The 22,477-nt window shown below is 53.2% G+C and overlaps 1 protein-coding gene across 1 annotated transcript in view; it reads right to left on the reverse strand.

The window, feature by feature from the left end:
* LOC309684226 (olfactory receptor 14A16-like) overlaps positions 1 to 22,126 on the reverse strand; it is a gene marked incomplete at both ends in the record, with an annotated part of 55,025 nt that extends 32,899 nt beyond the window's left edge. Inside the window, 3 exons of the mRNA XM_082500165.1 lie at positions 17,595 to 17,854; positions 18,020 to 18,351; positions 22,000 to 22,126. Coding sequence (XP_082356291.1) covers positions 17,595 to 17,854; positions 18,020 to 18,351; positions 22,000 to 22,126 — 719 coding nt within the window. The remainder of the gene's footprint in view (positions 1 to 17,594; positions 17,855 to 18,019; positions 18,352 to 21,999) is intronic.
* Positions 22,127 to 22,477: the final 351 nt, after the last annotated feature.

Consider the following 22,477-nt stretch of genomic DNA (forward strand, 5'->3'; position numbering starts at 1 on the left):
TTTGCTTCATAGCCAAAAAACGAGACCAAAGGAAGGCACGGTTCAACAGAAAATAAAATACTCGGTTGTAGATGAAGTCCACCTTACCTCCTCTGAAGCCCACTCTCCACAGAGGACAGCCTTAGACCAAAGGAAAACACATTTTTGTGCCAAGTACGCATCCCAGGAACCCCCAAAGCACTCCCTGCACCAGAGTCTGTTTGTTCATATGCGCTCACAGTGAGTCACACACTGAAGTCATGAGCTCCCTCCATTCACAGAGGGAAGCAAAGACACAAAGTGAATGACGTGCTATTTTTCATAGGCAAGTGTGCACTAACCCCAGGGTGTCTGGGTTACAGGAGCATCTTCAAGCAGACTCTGCAACATCCAGACCCACTCATTGCTCCTCCTCCTCCAGCGCTGGACAGCTTGGGTGCAATTGTCCAGGCTTCCTTTTCTCCTGATGGAGAGAAATCAGTTGTCTTCACTGAGATGCTTTGCCCTACCCTGCCTGTCAACCAGCTGCAGGTCCAGAACTGCTCCCATCAGCCCAGGGTCACATTTCCCAGTCCCACATCGGGGCTTCAGCTGTGCCTGGGAAATGGGGGGGTAGTGGGCACCTCTGTGTGGGCATCAGCCCCTGAACGACGATGTTAGGTAGAATTTGAAACATATGCAGAAAAGACCTCAGTGTAATAAGTGCGTAAGAAGTCTTCATTTTCACAACTTTGATGCTGTTCTGTAAATTATCATATTTTTTTTGCATATGTCATGGACAAGGAGCAGACAGCTAAGGACACTTTGTCTCACTCAGGCTGTTTTCCTCTGGAATTACAGTTTCCTCTGGAGAACTTGTTGGTGAAACATGAGGCAAAGAGGATGTGAAGCGTACATCTGTCTCCACCTACTCTTACTGAGATAAGCTGTGACCACACATTATCTTTATTTCTTCTTCATCTGTTCCTGACATAGTGTTGAGTTCTTGAATTCTCTTCCAAGTTTCAAGCAAATTTTGATAGACAAGCTTGCTGTACTTGGAGGATGCTGCCCTTGAAGACCAGGTATACTTAGTTTTGCTGCCCACCAGTGCCGCTGACCATGGGATGCCGGCTACCTCTCCCCAGAATAGGCCAAAGTCTGCTCCACTGATGACCTGCAGTTCTCTACTCTCCTTTCTCCCTCTCCTCAGGAACTCATGCCTCACCATTTCAGGGTCACAGCAGCCAGTCTTCACGTCCCTGAGCAGCTTTGCTTACTTGCAAGTATCAGATCTGGGTTTGGATGGCTCTTGGTGGCTCACCTGGCAGCTGTGCTATGAAGCTTTCCCAAAACTGCCTGGACTGTTTGCATCCTGCGGCATTGCCCTTCTAGACAATGCCGGGTCATTAAAGTCCCCATGGAGGACCAGGCTTCTACATCCAGAGGCTTCCTTGGGGTGCTTAGAAAAGACTACGCCAACTCCCTCACCCTGACAGTGGCTTCCTTATCTCCCACCACAACAGCACCGTTACTGCCAACCTTGCCACACTCTGGTGGTGGCAATCCGTGGCTGGCACAAAGGCACCGAACCTGTCTGCAGGGCTGTCTGGAGTTTCAGTCCCACACTGGCTCGGAACAGGGATGGCTTTCCTGTGCAGTACCTGCCAGCTACATGTAGCTGTGTGTGAGAGCCTTGGCATCTCACAAAAACTACAGGCCTCTGTTGGGACATCAAAGAGAGGAACCGCCTGGAATCTCATGAGGCAACGTGGGGATGAAAACCATCGCTATAGTCGATGGAGATCTAGTCAACCCAGCCGACGGAAAAGAGAGAGAAACTGAGCTCTCCCTGTGCTACAGGACACCATTTGGGTTGATGGCAGCATAGGTTGCAAATAAAACAGTAAATAGGGACAGGTACAGTTCTCTTCGACTGTCCTTGGACAACCTCTGGCACTCAGATGTCACCAGGGGTTTCATCAGAACAGCCAGCTCCTGCCCTACATCTTCATTAATTACCATGGCAGCTGAGACAAGGAGCTCACATGCAGGTACCTCTTTAATGCCCGCCTGAAGTGAGGCAAGAGGAGTGCCACCTCCTGTGGGTCTGTGCCAGGCATGGGAGGGAGCTGAGTCCCCTTCCAGTGCTAGCAATAGAAACGCAGGATGAGATGCCTCCATTGACTCAGCTGAATCCTATCCCCCACCAGGAGTAAAGGAGGTCCCTGCCTGCCATTGTCTGCATGTCTTGCCTAACAATTAGACAAGAAAGTAGTCTGAGTATCCTGGACAGGTCTTCCAGAGCTGGCACATGCCATGGCTGACAGGAGCTGTCATGGTGTCTGTCTTGGCTTCTCGGGTGGAGAAGGAGGACGTGCTCCCAAGCAAGGCTTCCCTGCTGCACCGTCAGAGGCAAAGGTCATGATGGCTGCCATCTCCTGGGGATGGCTTCAGGGGTGGGAAGCTGTGTGTGTAGCCAGGGGTACCTTGGGCTGTCCTTCAGAACAGGGTCCCCGTACTCCAGGGAGCCCCCTGTGTGCCGGGGCAGGGACTTTGCCCCCTGCCAGGATCCCCACTCAGCCTGCCCACAGAGCTGCCCATGCTGCTGTGGGGAGAAGGTGTGAGTGGAAGGAGGGATCCCTGGAGAGGTAGACTCATAGACTCATGGAATGGTTAGAGTAGGAAGGGACCTTGAAGATCACCTAGTTCCCACCCCCCTGGTCCTGGGCAAGGGCACCTCCATGTACACCATGTTGCTTCACTCCCTGATAAAGAGTCCTTCCAACTTTCCTGTAGGCCCCCTTTAGGTACTGACAGACCCCACAGAACGAGAGTGGTTGGAAGGGATGTCTGGAGTTCATCGAGTCCAACCCCTTTCCAGAGCAGGTTCAGCTACAGAAGATTGCACAGGATGGTGTCTAGGAGGGTTTCGAATGTCTCCAGAGTCAGAGACTCCCCCACCTCTCTGGGCAGCCTGTGCCAGTGCTCTGACACCCTCAAAACAAAGAAGTTGCTCCTCATGTTTTGGTGGAACTCCCTAGCCTGCAAGACTATGATCTAATCGGCATTGCAGCGACATGGTGGGATGGCTCCTATGACTGTAGTGTTAGAATGGATGGGTACAGGCCCTTAAGGAAGGACAAGCAGGGGAGACAAGGAGGGGGTGTCACCCTCTATGTCAAGGACCAGCTGGAGTGCATGGAGCTCTGCCTGGGGAAGGATAAGGAGCCAACCGAGAGCTTATAGGTCAAGATTTAAGGGAGGGCACGGAGAGGTGATGTTACAGGGGGGTTCTGCAAGAGGCCACCTGAGCAGGAAGACCGAGTGGATAAGGCCCTCTATAGAACATGAGGAGCAGCCTCACGTTCACAAGCTCTTGTCCTCAGAGGGAACTTCAGCCACCCCAATATCTGTTGGAAGGACAGCACACCAGCGCACAGGCAAATCAGGAGTTTCCTGGAACGCATTGACAATAACATCCTTCTCCAAGTGACAGAGGAGCCAAAAAAGAGAGGTTCCATGCTGGACTTTGTTCTCACCAACAGAGAGGGGCCAGTGGGGAATGTCATGGTCAAGGGCAGCCTTGGCTGCAGTGACCTTGAGATGGCAGAGTCTGAGATCTTTAATGTGGCGAGGAGGGCGCACAGTAAGCACGCTACCCTGGACTTCAGGAGAGCAGCCTTTGGCCTCTTCAGGGATCTGCTTGCTGGAGTACAGTGGGACAAAGCCCTGGAAGGAAGAGGGGCCCAAGAAAGTTGGCTAATATTCAAGGGCTACCTCTGCCACGTTCAGGAGCGATGCATGCCAACAAAGAGGAAGCCAGGCAGAGACACCAGTAAACCTGAGCGGATGACCAAGGAGCTCCTGCTCAATCTCAAAGAGAAAAAGGAAGCCTACAGAGGGTGGAAGCAAGGACAGGTAGTGTGGGAGGAAACAGGGAAATTGTCCGTGCAGCCAGGGATCAGGTTAGCAAAGCTAAAGCCCAGGTGGAGGTGAATCTGGCCAGGGGCATCAGGGGCAACAAGAAAGCCTTCTATAGGTATGTCGGTGACAGAAGGAAGACTAGGGAACATGTGGGCCCACTCGGGAAGGAAAGGGGAGACCTGGTCACCTGGGACATGGAGAAGGCTGAGATACTCAACGACGTCTTTGCCTCAGTCTTCCCTGGAAAGGGCTCTAGTACTGGCGTTGTCCTCTCCCAGGCACTTCCCAGCCCTTCCCAGCCCTCCCAGCTCTGCCCACCTCCCCTGCCCTCTCCCCAGGACAGCCCAGCCCAGCAGCCCAGTCTGGGCTGGCCCCACAGCACTGCCCGCCACAGGCTGATGCAGAGCTCTGGGCACTCACCGCACAGCCCCAGCTCCTCCCAAGGGCACAGCAGCTCCTGGGGGGCAGACAAGGAGGTCAGTCTGCCTATCAGCCCCAGGGCTCGTGCTGGCACCGAGGGAAGGAGGAAAAAGAGGCTGGTCACTCTCTACCTCTCCAGAATTCATATTGTGCGTGATCCCCAGCCCTGACTGAATTTTTCCCCTTCTCTCCCCAGTCAGCCCCACGCCCCAGGACAGCACAGCAGTCCTGGCCCTGGGGTTCCCTCAGGCAGTTCCTGCATCTCCCCAGTCTCCCCTCCCTGTGCCTGCTGAGTCACTCATGACTCCCTCGGCACTGCAGAGTCCTTGTGCGTGGATACAGTGATTCAGGGCTTCATTTTGCTGGACTTCACCTTTGAGTCTTTTTCACCTTCTGAGTCTCCATCCGTTCTAGCCCAAGGGCACGTGTTGAGTCCCTAATCCCGCCTCTCCTCCCCCTTCCAATGCATTTCCAGAATGTCTAGTATATGCCATCAGTCTTGTCATGCGTGAAGAAGACTGAGGAGATAATGGGAGCTCATGGACCATCTCCCATGCCATTGGACATGAAGAAGAGCGCTTTCAAATCCAGAACGTTTGGTGCAGTGGAACCCAAGAGTACCATGAGCTTAGCTCCAAAAAATTGAGAAAACAAGGAGAAGACACACCTTGAATTGAACATGTTTTTGGAAGGAACTTTGGAGGAATAGCCCATCCTTCAGGCACTGCACTTGGGAGATGCCCTTTTATTGAAGAGCAATTATCTAACAGGCCACACTTGACACAGTGTTGTGCAAGGATCAGACACAATAGGATGGAGCCTCAAGACAAGTAGCGTAAACTCAGAAAATTATCTATAAGCAGGATTATCACAAGAGAAAAAAGAAGACTCACGACCTACGATAAACTGTGGGCAATGTGCAGAGAAGGGGAGGCAGGTTACTGTCGGTGAAACACTTTCCATTGAGCCTGTTTCTGTAGGGCATCCTTGAGCTCCTGGTTCCTCATGCTGTAGATGCGGGGGTTCACTGCTGGAGGCACCACCAAGTACAAAAAGGACACCAACAGGTCCAGGGATGGGGAGGAGATGGAGTAGGGCTTCAGGTAGGCAAATATGCCAGTGCTGACAAACAGGGAGACCACGGCCAGGTGAGGGAGGCACGTGGAAAAGGCTTTGTGCCGTCCCTGCTCAGAGGGGATCCTCAGCACTGCCCTGAAGATCTGCACATAGGACATCACAATGAAAACAAAACACCCAAAGACTAAACAGGCACTAATCACAAGAAGCCCAACTTCCCTGAGGTAGTCTGAATGTGAGCAGGAGATTTTGAGGATGTGGGGGATTTCACAGAAGAACTGGTCCAGGGCATTGCCCTGGCAGAGGGGCAGTGAAAATGTATTGGCCGTGTGCAGGAGAGAGTTGAGAAACCCACTGCCCCAGACAGCTGCTGCCATGCGGACACAAGCTCTGCTGCCCAGGAGGGTCCCGTAGTGCAGTGGATGGCAGATGGCAAAGTAGCGATCATAGGCCATGAGTGTGAGGAGGAAATACTCTGCTGATATAAAGACGAGAAAGAAAAAGACCTGCGCAGTACATCCTGCATAGGAGATGGCCCTGGTGTCCCAGAGGGAATTGGCCATGGCTTTGGGGAGAGTGGTGGATATGGAGCCCAAGTCTATGAGAGAGAGGTTGAGGAGGAAGAAGTACATGGGGGTGTGGAGGCGGTGGTTACAGGTGATGGCAGTGATGATGAGGCCGTTTCCCAGGAGGGCAGCCAGGTAGATGCCCAGGAAGAGCCAGAAGGTCAAGAGCTGCAGATCGCATGAGTCTGCAAAAGCCGGGAGGAGGAAGTGGGTGATGGAGCTGCTGTTGGACATTTGCTGCCTCTGAGCATTGGGCACTGTCCAAGAAAGAAAAGGCAGTTCAAAGATAGTGAAGAATTTACTAAGAAGAAAGACTGCTCCGTGTCTCTCTGAAGCATCAGAGACTGCCTTTCCCTCTTAAAGACGATCTTTGACACGTCCCTCTTGTGAGCTCTGCTTTGTGATGGCTGAGGGTTCCCCAGGGAGCAGAGAACTCTGCTGTGAGCTCTGGAGGGGTCAGTCATACCCTGCAGAAATAGGCACATGGCGTGATCTCAGATTAAATCCACTCATAATGTCAAAGAGATTTTCATAGAATCATGGAAGCACAGAATTGTTGAGGTGTGAAGGGACCTTTAAGATCATCAAATCCAACCATTGACCAACCCTGACAAAACCACTTCTAAAGCATGTCCCCAAGTACCACATCTACCCTTTTTTTAAACACTTCCAGAGATGGAGATTCCACCACCTCCCTGGGAAGCCTATTCCAAAGTTTAATAGCATATTCAGTGAAAAAGTGTTTCCTAATATTCAATCTAAACCTCCCCTGACATAACTTAAACCCATTTCCTCTCCTCCCTATCACTTGTCACCAGGGAGAAGAGGTCAGCCCCCACCTCTCTACAACCTCCTTTCAGGTAGTTGTATAGGGTGATAAGGTCTCCCCTCAGCCTCCTCTTCTGCAGGCTGAACAACCCCAGTTCCCTCAGTCGTTCCTCATAAGATTTGTCCTCCAGACCCCTCTGTATTTTCAGCATTGTTGCTCCCTGTCCACCTGACTGCAGAGCACAGCTGTGGGGATTTTGTTTTGTTTGTACTGTTCTTGTTTCCCCAATGCTCCCAAGGAGTGTTTTATGGCAGAAATTGTTGGACTTTCTGCCGCACTCCGTGTGAAGCCTTGTGGGTCCTGAGAGGCCGAGGGGCTGTCCCTCAGTGTGGGGTGAGGGCAGTCGGTCTGTCCAGCAGCCCTGCTCTCAGCTGCCCTGTGCTGGCACCTCTTGGAGCTGGATGATGATGGACTCAGATGTTCCCCTGAGAAGGAACTGGCCACTGCTAGGACCAGAGTAATGCAGTTTCCATGTGCCCCTCTCCAAACCCCTCAGCCAGTCTCATCGTACCTGAGGAGGATCTCAGCCCTCCCCTCCCAGACAGGGACACAGAGGACTCCCTGCAGCTGACTGCGCCAAGACGCCCGGCAGCATTGCCATTACCTGAGCACTGAGGGGTGTCCTCCGTGGGGCTGCTGGATAACACAGAGATGCCACGGGAACGCTGTGCCCATCTGGAGAGCAGCTGCAGCCTAGCACGAGCCCCTCCGAGAAGGAGTTGAATGTCCTAATGGGTGGGGTGTCTGGAAGGGAGAATTGGGTCATTTGTTTTGCCCTGAGCCCACAGATTATGAGGGGACTTTACTCCCATGGACATATTGTCATGTCAGGAGCCAGAGGGTTGGTCTGTTAACTGCAGCTTAGCCCCAGCCCTCATCCCAGCAAGACAAGTGCTGACAAGAAGGGGAGCAGACAGAGGAGGGGAAAACTGGAGAAATGCCCCAGTGCTGCCGCTGAGGGCGGCAGAAAGGGACAGGCGGTCGGGGATTGGGTCATTTCCCCTCTGCAAGGGTGAGGTCGCTGGGCAGGTGCCCCATGGCTGTCAGGGCAGAGGCTGGGCTGGGTGGGAGAGGAGAGCAGGGGGTGGCTCCAGGGAAGGCGTGTGCCCTGCAGGACATGGACAGGAGGTGCCGGGATCCCCCCTGCCCGGGCATTTCTCTGTCCCCATGCCTCCTCGCTGTCATTACTCATAGACCCCATCCCACACTCTGTCCAGCTCTGGCCCGCAGACCCATCCTGGCAGCAGGGCACTGCCCAGGGGCATCTCTGGGTCTGCGTGGGATCAGGAGAGGCTCAGACAAGTGCTAAAGAGAAATGGCGTATGCATGCCTGCTCCACAAAGGAGAAATCCATTCCCACCTCCCACTGCCCACCCAGCCAGCCAAGAGGAGGAATTTCCAAGCACACACTCCTTCCCTTTCAGTGAAATGCAGCCCTGATGTCCTTCTTGAGAAGGACCCTCTGCAAAAGTCCTGGGGTTGATGGGGAGCTGGGAACAGCCCTTATCCACACAGGTTCCTCTCCACAGCAGAAGGCATCTGCCATGCTGGCGGTCACTCCTTCCACCCACAGCTTCTCCCCACAGCGCCGTGGGAGCTCCCCAGGCAGGTGAAGAGCTGACCCTTTCAGGCGGCAGAGTCCCTGCCCCGGCACACAGACCCTGGGGTGCAGGGACCCTGCTGGCAAGGACAGCCCTGCCCACCCCTGCCTGCACACCCCTACGCACACCTCCACAGCCATCCCCAGCAGAAGGCAGCTCTCAGGTGCTGTCCCTCTCACCAGGCAGCAGGGAAGCCCTGCTCTGGAGCACATCCTCTTCCTCTAAAGGACAGAAACTGAGAGAATCCTCCTGACAGACCCCAGCAGCTCTCAGATGAACCAGCTTGAGAAGGTCCTTCCAGGAAACAGAGCTGCATTGCCCGGCACCCCGAGACTTACCACGCAGAGGGTGGTGAAGATTCTTTCCCCATTGAGCTCTCAGCACCCCCCACTCCCAACTGCCTTTAAGCTCTCTCCTCCTCGCAGGTCTCCTCTCGCTGACTGCAGGCAGTGCCCCCAGCCCTGCTCCTGGGCAGAGCTGTCTCTCTGCAGCGCTACCCGCTTGCCAGGAGCTCCCTCCGGCCAAACAGCCCGGCCCAGATCAGCAGCAGAGGACCAGGGCAGCAGCTTTTCTGTCCCCTCTGGGCTCCCTGGAGGTGTCCCTGGGGCTCCAGGGGAACCTGCTGGGAAACTGCATGAACTCATCACTTGTTTTCCCTCCCTCAGCTGGGGAGAGACACTTCTGTCCTGGAGTTTCAATTCTCAATCAGAGACAAGTTGAGGTCCAAGAATATCTTTTTTCTTTTTTTATTAGACAGGATACCACAACAATGCCAGGGAGCAATCTCCTTTTCCTATTTGGAGGGAAGAGATTCTGATGAGTCAATGAAGGCTTCTTAGCCTGGGTTTGTAGTCCCTGGGGCTACAACAGGAGTTAGCTCCATCCCATGCCCTCCACAAACCCCCAGCAGGAGGCATTCCTCTGGCCTCACTTCACAAGGGCACAAAAGCGGCTCCTGCATGTGAGCTCCTGGTCTCAGCTCCCTTGTGAAGTAATGGAGAGGGAGGGCAGGAGGAAGATGTTCGGACACAGACACCTGGGGACATCTTTGGTGGCAGAGGTGACCAAGAGGCATGCTGGGAACTGCCTGCTCTAGTGGAGCAGTTCATAGAGACAGGGCAGCAACTGGGGGCATCTTGGTGGAGGCTGGTGGGAAATCCCTTTGGCCAACTTCAATGACAGAAGGTGTCCACGTGGAGGACAAGTGCCCCTGTAACTCTTCCTTCTGCCCAGGGCAGCCCCTAGAGGGATTCAGCTGACCAAATGGAGTCATGTGGCACAGGCAGAGCTCAGTCTCTCTCTTTCTCTTCTCCATCAGCTGTCTTTTCCACATGTCCCTGGAGTACGATAGCAGTTGTCTCACGTGCATCCCTTCATTGCCTGACCTAATTCAGGGCAGGGGAACCTCAATTTAGTTTACAAATTCTGTCCTGCAGTGCTCAGGGAGGTGCCAGGGCTGTTCAGAACAATTTCATGCGCCAGACAGGGACAGAAGAGGTCCTGTAAAGGAGCCCCGTCCCCACCCAGCCTGGCTGTGTGACAGGCATCACCCAGGGCATCTCAGACAGAGTGGGTGCCTTTGGGCCAGTGACTGAATCCCACCCCTGCAGTGGCACAAGCTCTGTCCCTTCTCTCTCCAGTAGAGTGCATGAACAGCAAGGACATCACACCAGGGTCTCCTAATGAGTTCGTTCGCTCTCTAACTCTGCTGGTTCTTCTCTCCTCCAGTGTTTAACCATTGATGCATGATCATGAATCAGGCCAATGATTTTCACAGTGGTCCTGAACCACATGATGTCCACACTAAGGACACTCTCAACATCATCTCTTCCTTCCTGAGATCAGCTTCACCTCCACCACAGGCCCTCAGGGCAGCAGAGACACAAAACATGGTGATTTTCTCTGTGCAATACTCGGTGAGGACAGAGAGTCATCAGTAGAGCTTGGCATGTCATCGGGTCAGAGTTAGGTTGGGACGCAGGGGTGCTGGTCAGTATCTGCTGAAAAATAGTCACTGGCATAGGACAGTGTAGGACAGCCTGTGATGGGGATGGCCCCTTTGTGGGGGCTGGGACTGCCCAACAGAACTGAAATCCTCGTGCAACTGACTATGGCTGCTGTCTCTTCCCCTCAGGACCCCGAGAGGACACCAGGTCCCTACAGCACCAGTGCTTTCCTGCCACTTCACTCACCCACTTACTCCATAGAGCCAAGGAGGATCCCTCGCATTGTCCTACACTGGGCATTACACACCCCCACATCTCACTGCCCCCAGGAGGAGCCCTGAGTGTCCCATGAGGGAAAGAAATCCCATTCCTGAGGGCAAGGATCCCCATTGCTAGGGGAAGTGGGTCAGGGCTCGAACATCCAGCTTGATGAAACACATCCAGGGCTTTCACAGTCGCATACACATTGGATTTTCAACCTGTAACCAGTGCCTCTTACTTCCTGCTTCACCAGCCCCCACGGATGGTCCCTTTCCTGGTCATTCCCTCCATGGTCTCTCCAGTGATGGCCCTCAGTGGGGCTCACTACCACCCTCAGAAACTTGCAGCTTTGCTGCTGCCTTTTACTTCTCCAGAGGCATGGTCAGTCTGTCAGGATCTGCAGTTCAGGAACGTGGCACCAGAGGGCTCATTCACATGCACAGCTCTCAAGCCAGGTCTCTGACCATGATTTCCTTCAGTCCTCAGTTCTTATCTGCTTAACGTGAGAGATGTCAACCGTGACAATATTTCATTAATAAAACAAAACTATAAGGAAGGACTTCCTTTTTTCCCCACTTGTCTTCATTTGTCTTCTTACACATTAAGTGATATTGGCAATCTCCAAACGCTACTGAAAGCTTCCTCCACTGCAGTCCATTGGCACAAGTATCCACCTGTTTTACCTAGAGAACAAGCTGCACACAACAGAGAGGGATGTTTCTTAAATGTCATACAAAAAAAAAAAAAACAACAACAAAGGAGGAGATGGTTCAATAAAAAATAAAAAACACTCTTCTGCTTAAAATGAACTCTACATTACCTACTCTCTAGTCCACTGTTCACAGCAGATGGCCTTAGACCAACAGAAAACACATTTGCCTGCCAAGCCCAGATCTGAAGACCCCAAAGCCCTCCCTGTAATGGCCTCTGTTTCTCCATATTCAATCTTGGCTCACAGTGAGCACCTTTAGGAGACTCTCCAGCATCTAGACGCACTCGTTTCTCATTCCCCTCATTGTGAAGAACTCCCTTTACTCAAAGGGAGAGAAATGAGTTGTCTCAAGTGAGATGCCTTGGCCTACCACAGCTGTCCACCAGCTCCTGCTCCAGAAAGTCTCCCAGCTGCCCTGAGACACCTTTCCCAGGGCCATGTGGGGGCATCACCTACCCACGGGTATCTCTGAGGCAGTGGACGCCTCTGTGTGGGTACCTGCATCAAGGAAGATGTTAGGCAGAAGCTGAAACAACTTGGTGTTAGAACTGTGTAAGAAGTCTTCATATTCTCAACTTTGATGCTGGTCTGTAAATTGTCATTATTGGTTCATAGGCCATGGACATGCACCAGCAAGCTGATGGCCCTTTCTCTCCCTCTCTGGAAGTACAGAATTATGCATCTGCTCCTTTCTGACTGGTAACATTTGACTTTGCTCAAGTAGCCCCTGCTTTGATTCCTATCCACCATTGGCTGTTTTCCTCTAGAGTCCTGCCTTGAGGCACAGAGGCCTGGGAGACCTTGCTGGGGATAATGCAGTCAGAGAGCACACAACGTATCTCAGGTCTATCTATGCCCACTTTTTAGCAGTGATAGCGTCTTATCTGTGCTTCTTTTTCCACTGTCCCTGAAGTACTACCAGGTCGTTATGGTGCCCTTGAATTGACTCTGAAGTTTCAGCTGAGTTTTGATATAGACCATTTCTGTGCTTGGAAGATGCTGTCCTTGAAGACCAGCTGTAGTGAGCTCGGCTGCCTTTCAATGCTGCCACCCATGAGATCCCCACTCAAACTCCCAGGACCAGGCTGAAGTCTGCTCCTCTGATGTCTGGCATTTGTCTTTCCTTCCTCACTCTCCTTGGGAGCTGCGTTGCAACTGTTTCAGTGTCACGAGAGCCAAGGCTTACAAGGACCTTCAAGTCCCTGAGCATCTCTTCCACGCTGGCAAGGATCACATCCAGGCTTCATTGCCCTTGTTGGCCCGTCTGGCAGCTGTGCTGAGAAGCTCTCCCAAGACACTCCAGAACCCTCCTGGACTCTTTCACACTGCTGTGTTCCCATTCCAGGAAATGCCAGGGCCTTTAACGTCCCCAGTGAGGCCCAGGCTCCTACATCCAGACACTTCCATTGGGTTCCTTAAACAAGACTGTGACAGCTTCCTCACTTTCACTGCAGGTTCCTCGTCTCCCACCACCATGTCACCTTGACTGTCCCTTCCTCTGACCCTCATTCACAAGGGCTCACCCAACTTGTAGCCTTAACCATGAAGGAGATCCATACATCAAAGAAACTTCATTGCTTTGGGGGTACCCCACTCTAGATCCTTCCAGCCTGTCTCTCTTGAAAAGCCAGTTCCCATCCCATTCGCCCAAGGGTCTGCCTTGTCTCACCATGCCTTGGCAGTTATGCCATGGATGTCAAAAAGCACATGTTCCAGCTCATCCTGGCTATGCCATTGCCTGAGGGCAAGAGCACATATTTGGGCTGTAGCACTGCAGCATTTCTGCCCCCTCTGGGCTCCCTGGGGGTGTCCTTGGGGATCCAGGGCAATCTGCTGGGAAACAGCCTGAAGTCATCCCTGATGTTCCCTCCCTCATCTTGGGAGGGACACTTCTGTCCAGCAGTTCATTTCTCAATCAGAGACAGATGGAGGGACAAGAATATCTTTTTTCATTTCTTATTAAAAAGGACATGCAGACAATGCCAGTGAGCAATCTCCTTTTCCTGTTTGGAGGGAAGGGATTCAGCTGAGTCAATGGAGGCTCAAAGAAGTCTGCTGTGTCTTGTCACTGTTTTCTTCTTTTACAACAGTGCTCCATGCTCAGAGTCCAATAAATAAATGTTCAGTGGCAACTCTATCACACAGGTCCTCGTCCCGGCCTTCACAGACACACTGGAGCTGCAGCTCTTCACCTTCTGGCTCTTCCTGGGCATCTACGTGGCTGCCCTCCTGGGAAACGGCCTCATCATGACCAGGGAAAAAAATCTGAAAAATCAACAAGCCAACAAAAACACCCCAACCTCAACACTGTGTAAGCACTGCTACACAACAACAAAACCAGCAGTGTGTTTGGGTGTGTTTGGCTCAGAAACCCAAAATACAACACCACACAGACTGCTGTGAGGAAAATGAACTTGCACTCCAGACAGGCCAAGTGACACAGGTCAATGGGAGAGCTTCCAGGGGTGACCTTCCAGACTGAGGGTGAGGGTTACTGCCTCTGGGAGTGTGACGCTCATTGCGTGTTGACAGAAACAGCACTTGGGGCTTGTTCAAGACTTACTATTAGGTGTCATGGAAATGCCAAAGGAGGAATGAAGGTTGTTTGGGAATGGACAAGTTTGAGAAAACCTCAAGAAAAGGGGCTAAAAGTAGCCCATTATGTTTAAAGAGGTTGCTGGTAAAGCCCCTTTTGTGGCCATGGCCTGAAAGTGATCAGCCCAGCCTCTCCTGTCTTCTTCTCAGATTCCACCAAAGTGCTGCTGGGGTGAGGGGGCTCTCTGCTCTTGGTAGGTATGGAGCTATGAGCACCAGCCACTGGAGTGGGGATGACAAGTCACAGGGGCTTGTGCACCTGAGGGGGCAGAAATGGAGAGCCCAGCGTGCATCCTTATCGTGTTGCTGGGTGGGTCAGTGTGTGTAACTGCTGGCAAACATGAGGCTGGAGAAGCCAGCCAGTAGGACCAAGACCTGGGAGCCAGTTATGTGAGAGACCATGACTGGATACCGGAGAGACCATAGGCTCTGGGAGCTGGCTAGTGGAGGGAGCAGGTGGTCCAAAGCTTCTGCAAGAGAAACTTTGGGGTCTTGGGACTCTGGTACTGGTAAGGTTATAGGCCTGGACCAGGAGAGTAAGGGACTGTATGAGAGAGCAGCGGGAACACATGGAGCTCTGCTTGGGGATGGACAATGAGTCAGCTGAGAGTTGATGGCTGAGGATTATCATGCAGACCAACATGGGCAATGCTATGGTGGGTGTCTGCTACAGACCTGCTGATCTGCAGGGGAGGAGAAAGAATTAGACGAGGCCTTCTGCGAGTCCTGGTCCTCATGGGGGACTTGAGCTAAGACCTGGATGATGTCATAGCCCTTGGTAGCCAAGAGAAATGCAATCCCCCAGACGGTAAAGACCTGGGTTCTGTTTGTGCCTTCCAGCTTTGCCAGCGGCCTTGGCCATTTCCAGTGCAGGTTGTCCCGCTCCTGCCCCTGTTTTCCTCCAGGCTGTAGACACCCATCTTGCTTCCCCACCTTGCTCTCCCCTGGGAATTTCTGTACCTTCACTGATGTCGCTGTGCCCTAACAGGTTGTTTCTTGGAACACAAAGCCATGGGATCGTCACCAACTCTCTCTGGGTGTCCTCTTGCACTACAGCTCTACCCTTGCAGGGACATTTCTTCTTCCTCCTGTCCAGTCTCCACTTTCCCAGCTGCATTATACAGCATTTTTCTCTCTCCTGCATTTTCCCACTTCCAACGAAAGCACAAAAAAATCTCAGAAAGCACTCTCCAGGCAGGTGACCTCACTCATCAGCGACTTACATCATCAGGCCTTTCAGCTGACCAGATAGAAGTGACCTCACTGTGATCTTCTAAACCCCCTGGCTGCTGCTGCTGGCCTTTCAGCTTTGTGGGTAGATGTAGGCAAGCCATCTGCCTGCTGCTGTCCCTTCAGATACTCAGGCAGAAGGGACATGCCAACCCATACCCATGTCCTCTTCCTGGATGGGGCTCCACCATACAGGGCAGTAATAAGGACATTCAACAGTGTTGGCCCAAATGCTGATCACTGAGGGATTCTGGTTACGACTGGCTTCTGGGAGGACTTTGTACCACTGTGGACATTTGGGCCTGATCATCTAGCCAACTTCCCACCCACCACACCATCCACTGTTTCAGCCCAGAGAGCATCAATATTGCTATAAGGAGATGATGTCAAAGGCCATGCACAATGCCGGGTACACAACATGCCCCTGTTTCCCCTAACCATTCTGGTCCAGCAAAGCCTTTCTTGTCCTTCCACTGCCTGGAGGTGGCTGCAGGAGGACGGACCCCATCACCCTCCAAGGGACTGAGGTAGGCTGACCAGTTTGTAATTACCCGAATCCTCACCCCTGCCCTTCTTGAAGATGGGTTTGACATCTGCCTTCTCCATAGACCTCTGAACGTGTCTGGCTGCTCTGGCACATTTGAGGGCATAATCCAGAATCACAGGACAGGGTGGCATAGCAGACATGAGCAGTTGCAGTGAGCCTGTCCACGGCAGTGGAGGTGAACGTCCCTGGGATGGTGGGGATTTGTTCCTGCAGTCACACAGAGAAATGTCAGATCTCTGTCGGGTACCCACACCTCAGCTGACCTCGGGCACTCCTCATACACACATGGCTGATCAGAGACACAAGTCCTTCCCTTGCCCATGCAGAGGCAGTGCACGGCAGCGGTTACAGTGTCTTCCTGACCTCCTGCCGCCACCCCCAGAGTCTGGGAGGCACCACAGCCCTGCGGTGTGTCGCCCTGCTCTGCTCTCCTCCTGAGGAATGGACATGGGGACCTCGGTTCAAGGAAGCACATCCCAGTGCTGCATCCAGGTGTTTTCCCAGTGGATGTTACTCTCCAAGTGAAGTGACCTCATCTGTCGCACTCGCCTTCATGGCACCCCCAGGAATAGCTGATGGCTTTTGTGTTCACTTGGGTCCATCTCCCCACATGCACACGCTGTGCATGCTTAAGTCTCATCTGTAGAATGCAAAGTTAGACCTCCTCATTTGGTGTCCCTCTATCTGAAGGGACAAAGAACGTCTCTGAGTTGGGATGATATCCAATGCTGGAAATGGAGGTTGTTCTTGGCTGGCCCATGATGGTGACCCTAGGGCAACTTCCCCAGGGTGTCCAGAGGGCACAGGCACAGCACAGACACTGCTCTGCTGCTCCGTCATGTCTCTCGCAGGAGCCTGACTGTGCCAGGACACTGCTGTGTGACCCCAGCCTGCACACTCCCACACTTCAGCTCTTCCCTGGGGTTTTCCTCTCCGGGCCAATTGCTAGCCCCACCAGCCAGACCCTCCTTGAATCTGGCCACCTCCTGCCCTCTCCCCAGCGCAGCCCAGCAGAGAAGCCCCATTGGGACTGGTCCCACAGCAGCACATGGAGGCCACTGAGAATGTCCACCCAGCCGGCATGCTGAGGCGATCTCCTCCCCAGGCAGCTTGCAGCCCCAGATGACAACATTCCTGCCCAGAGTGGCATGAGAGAATTGGCCCAGGGCATCCTCAGGAAGGTCCTTTTGCCCCAGGGACAGGGCAGCCTGCCCTGAGCTGCCCCACCACAGCAAAGGGTTTCTCTGTCCATATTTGGCCTGCTATGCTCCCAGCACAGCCCATCCCCCTCAGAGACTTTCCCAAGAGAGCTCATCTGTGATGGCCAGGCCAGCCATTCCTGCACCCCCTCCCCAGGTGTCCCACAGCCCCTGAGCTGGTGGTGCGGCTCTGCAGAGCCAGGGGCTGAGGTGCCCAGGGCCATGCTGGTCAGGCTGGGAGGCAGACCCAGCTCAGGTGGCTCCTTCCCCTTCCACCTCAGCACACAGACGCTGCCCCTGCAGGTCCAGAGAAGATCTCGGAGAAAGGATACCAGACAAAATAATCATCAGAGGGTCTTTTATTTTGTTTAAACACACAGAGAGCAGCTTCTTATTTACACAAAGTCTCTGGCTCACACAAGACAGGCAGATGCTGACATAGATATAGTATAAAGGGTGACTCTTCTCTTTTGTTCACAGCATTAATACAACCCAGAAAAGCTAAAAACCAAAGAAACAAAAAGAAAAATATACCAAAAGTAAGTCTCGGACTGAAATGAGGTATGTCATGAGTGATATGCAGAACCAGATGGGCAGTTCATTGCTGCTTCTGAAAAGAAACCAGTCATGAGTTTCCTTAAGGCATCCTTGAGCTCCTGGTTCCTCATGCTGTAGATGAGGGGGTTCACTGCTGGAGGCACCACCGAGTAGAAAAATGACACCAACAGGTTCATAGATTTTGAGGAGATGGAGGGGGGCTTCAGGTAGGCAACCATGCCAGTGCTCATAAAGAGGGAGATCACGACCAGGTGAGGGAGGCACGTGGAAAAGGCTTTGTGCCGTCCCTGCTCCGAGGGGATTTTCAGCACAGCCCTCAAGATCTGCACATAGGACACCAGAATGAAAACAAAACCCCCAAATGCTATTAAGACACTAACCACAAGAAGCCCCATTTCCCTGAGATAGTCTGAATGTGAGCAGGAGATCTTTAGGATCTGGGGGACTTCACAGAAGAACTGTTCCAGGGCATTGCCCTGGCAGAGGGGCAGTGAAAATATATTGGCCGTATGCAGCACAGCATAGGGAAAAACACTGCCCCAGACAGCTGCTGCTATGCGGACACAAGCTCTGCTGCCCAGGAGGGTCCCGTAGTGCAGGGGATGGCAGATGGCAACATAGCGGTCATAGGCCATAACAGCAAGAAGATAAAACTCTGCTGACATGAAAAAGAAAAAGACCTGTGCAGCACATCCTGCATAGGAAATGACCCTGGTGTTCCAGAGGGAATTGGACATGGCTTTGGGCACAGTGGTGGAGATGGAGCCCAGGTCAAGAAAAGAGAGGTTGAGGAGGAAGAAGTACATGGGGGTGTGGAGGCGGTGGTCGCAGGCGATGGCGGTGATGATGAGGCCCTTTCCCAGGAGGGCAGCCAGGTAGATGCCCAGGAAGAGCCAGAAGGTCAAGAGCTGCAGCTCCCGTGTGTCTGCGAATGCCAGGAGGAGGAAGTGGGTGATGGAGCTGCTGTTGGACATCTGATTCCTTTGCTCATGATGTTCTGCCAAAGGAGGAAACCACACTCACAAGTAAGAACTGCTCTGAGCAAATCTCTTCACATTCCCTGTGTCCCATTACCTCTGTTCTTCCCAAACACACATGACCTTCCTCCTTCCTTTCAGGACCTTTTTACTCCCCCAGGTTCCGAGCTCTGCTTTGTACTGGTGAAACAAGACACAAGCAGGAGGCTTCTGCCCATGGGCTCCCAAGCAGTCACCCCTGCTCAACAGCAGTGGGCATCTTTTAAAGACATGGTTGCTTCTAAACATCACCATTTCTCTCATAAGTAATCCATGAATAGAATCCGGTCAGCATTTCGAGCAGGAGAATGCCAGGGAAACTCTCAGAAGTGCAAAAATTTTACCGATCTAATTAGAGGCAGCTCACCCCCCAGCTCCACACTGCATTTTCCACAGCCCCACAGGTTTGGGTGGTTTGAAGGACTTTGGTCCCATGGACACAGCTGCATGGCAGTGTTGGTGTGTGAGCCACACCTGAACCCCCTTGTCCCCAGAGAGTACGAGGGTAAGAAGAAGAGCAGCATGGACAGGAGGGGAAGATGGAGAAACGCTCCTGCTGAGGGAGGAAAGGGACCTATAGACAGTGCTCAGGAGTTTCTCCTCCTTGGTGTGTGGCGGCTGAGGAGGCACCTCAGCCAGAAACCCCACAGCCTTGATGTCAGAAGCTCTGCTGGGCCAGAGAGGAGACCGGGGGGGTTTCAGTAGAAGGCGCCCTCATTACAGGAGATGGCAGGAAGGTGCCCGAATGACCCTCCCAGGGCACATGGGAGCTGCTCTCTCTCTCCCTGCCCAGGGCTCTGCTGCCTGGAGCTGTCCCTGCTGGGAGATCCTTCTCTGGCAGCACGTCTCCTCCCCGGCAGTGCACACAGAACCCATCATAGATGCTGTGTGCTCAGCTCTGCCCCGCAGACACCTCCTGGCAGCAGAAGACTGCCCAGGAGCATCCCTGTGGGTGCAGGCTCTAACAGGAACATCTGACCGACCCTGATAAGGCTGGAAAGGTGATGCTGGGTGCTATCTGTAAGCTGTAGGGCATTGATTTTTCTTAATCCCAGAATTATTCCCCTCCCAAATTTGGAGACTCAGTGCTTTCTCAAGAATGGGAAGATGAATGTCCATGTCTCACTCCTCACACAGAAAAGGAAAAGCAGAAGACTGAAAGCACTAAATCCTTCCCTTTCAGGTACCCTTGCCTTGATGTTCTTCTTGAAAAGTGTCCTCTGCCACTGTCCTTGAGCTGTGAGCAGCCCTGACCCACGCAGTTCTCCCTCGCAGAAGCACAACCCTGCCATGCAAGGAGTTGCTCTTTCCACCCACAGCTTCTCCCCACAGCACTGTGGGAGCTCCCCGGGCAGGCGCAGAGCTTACCCTGGCAGGCGGCAGAGTCCCTGCCCCGGCACACAGCCCCCGGGGTGCAGGGACCCTGCTGGCAAGGACAGCCCTGCCCACCCCTGCCTGCACACCTATCTTCAAACCCCAGAGCCATCCCTGGGAAAAGGCAGCTGACCTTCATTGTCCCTCTGAAAGTGCAGTGGGGCATCCCTGCTCTGAAGCACAATGTCGTCCTCCACACCAGAAAAGCCAGGAGAGCCATCCTGACAGCTCCTATCAGCCATGGCATGTGCCAGGTGTAGGAGGCACTGCCAGGAACTCATCCGCATTGCCCCACAGCCAGAGACTTACCATGGGAAAGGCTGCGAAGGGTTCTCCCCCGATGCGCTCTCTCCTGTCCTCCCACCCCAGACCTCCTTTACCTCTCTCTGCCTCCCTGCTCTGCCCTCGCTGCCTGCAGGCAGTGCCCTCAGCCCTGCTGCGCTGTACGGAGGAGCTGCTCCTGGGCAGAGCTGTCTCTCTGCAGAGCTGCCCGCTTGCCAGGAGCTCCCTCCGTTCCAGCAGCCCGGCCCAGATCAGAAGCAGAGGACCAGCACACGGTGGCAATGTCTCTGTCCCCTCTGGGCTCCCTCAGAGATGTCCCTGGGGCTCCAGGGGAACCTGCTGGGTAACAAGCTGAAGTCAGCACTGATGTTTTCTCCCTCAGGTGGGGCGAGACACTTCTTTCCAGCAGTGTCATTTCCCCTGTGAGAGACAGAGTTAGATCCAAGAATCCCCTCTTCTTGTCCCACTAGGAGACAGCACACCCAGGTAGTGAAGGCAGGAATTTCATGTTCCTCCTGTAGCCATGCAAAGCACAGGTGACATTTCTTGTGCCAGAGGTGCTCCAAGGCACTTGCAGGTAACTGATGGAGCAATTCAGAGGGAAATGGCAGCGTCTGGGGTCATCATTTTGGAGGCTGGTCGGTCATGCCTTTGGCCAGCTGAAATGTCAGCACATTCCTATGTTTAAGTCAATGAAGCCTCCTCCCCGCCGTGCCCCAATCCCTCAAGGTGTCCCTGTGCCTCCAGGGCTGACAGCTCCTCAAAGGCAGCGGGGTCTCTCCTGGGGAGCAAAGTTTGAAGCAGAAGGAAGTCATCACCGACCGTCCCTCTCTGACCCCTGGACAGAGTGATTCCTGCAGTGGGAATTGCTCTGCCAGGGTGTGCGGACCTACAGGAGGTGTCCATATTCCCCTCTGGAAAAACCCCATTGCTGCCCCATTGTCAGGCAGGGCACGGAGGCAGTGACAGGCCAGGGATCATTCCCACCGGTGCAGGGCAGGGATGGAGCCAAGTCAATGGAGGCACCTCAGCTCTCAGCAGTATTCCTGAGGCCAGATGGACATTCAGCTTCTGCAGGGCACCCCACAGACCCACCGGAGGTGGATTCCTCTTGCCTCAGCTCAGCTGCCCAAAATCCGTGTGAGCTCCTTATCTGAGCTGCTCTGTGAGTAACGGAGACAGAGGCCAGGAAGGAGCTTGTCCGATGCAAGCACCGGGTGACATTTGAGGTGCCAGAGGTGGTTCAGGACATGCGCCAGGAACTGCAAGCTCTAACAGAGCAATTGTGAAAGACAGGGCAGCATCTGGGGGCATTGTCCTGGATGCTGGTGGGGAATCCTTTTGGCCAACTGAAATGATAGAAGATCAAAGGATCCCAGAATCATAGAACGGAAGAGAATGGATGGAACCTTTGGAGATCATCTAGTCCAACCCCCCTGCCAAAGCAGGGTCACCTAGAGCAGGTTGGACTCGAACGCATCCAGGTGGATTTTGAGTTTTGCTGGAAAAGGAGTCTCCAGAGCCTCTCTGGGCAGCCTCTTCCAGTGCTCTGGCACCATCAAAGTAAACAAGTTTTTCCTCATGTGGAGATGGACTTTCCTGTCTTCCAGTAATGCCCGTTGCCCCTTGTCCTGTCACTGGGCACCACCAAAAAGGAGTCTCTCCCCATCCTCTTGACACCCACACTTTAGATATTGATAAGCATTGAGGAATTGAGGAGACCCCCTCTCAGCCTTCTCTTCTCCAGGATAAACAGACCCAGCTCTCTCAGCCATTCCTCACAAGAGAGTTTCTCCAGTCCCCTGATCATCTCTGTAGCCCTCTGCGGGACTCTCTCCAGTAGATCCCTGTCTTTCTTGAATGCACCCCATTATATTATATTACATTATACCCCAGGATACCATTGGCCGCCTTTGCCACAAAGGCATGTTGTTGGATCACTGTCAACTTGTTGTCCACCAGGACTCCCAGATCCCTCTCAGCAGAGCGTCTTTCAAGCAGGGGAACCCGTAACCTGTACCGGTGCATGGGGTTATTCGTCCCCAGGTGTAGAACCCTACACTTGCTCTTGTTGAACTTCATTATGTTCCTCTGCATCCAACTCTCCAGCCTTTCCAGGTCTCGCTGAAATACAGCACAGCCTTCTGGTGTGTCAGCCACCCCTGCCAGTGTTGGGTCATCAGCAAATTTGCTGAGGGTACACTCTGTCCCTTTGTGATAAGCTCAGCGCTGTTTGTTCACCAAACCTAGAAACTTACATTCTTACATTGTTTTACAAAAAGGCAATTGCTGAACCTGCTGTTGCAAGATAGCCAGCATCCTGTTGAGCGAGCAAGGCTAAAACTGCAAAGGTCAGGTTATGCAAACAAAGTAGGATGT

This window comes from Vanellus vanellus (assembly GCF_965231255.1).
Source record: "Vanellus vanellus genome assembly, contig: HAP1_SCAFFOLD_45, whole genome shotgun sequence".
In the NCBI taxonomy this organism is placed as follows: domain Eukaryota; kingdom Metazoa; phylum Chordata; class Aves; order Charadriiformes; family Charadriidae; genus Vanellus; species Vanellus vanellus.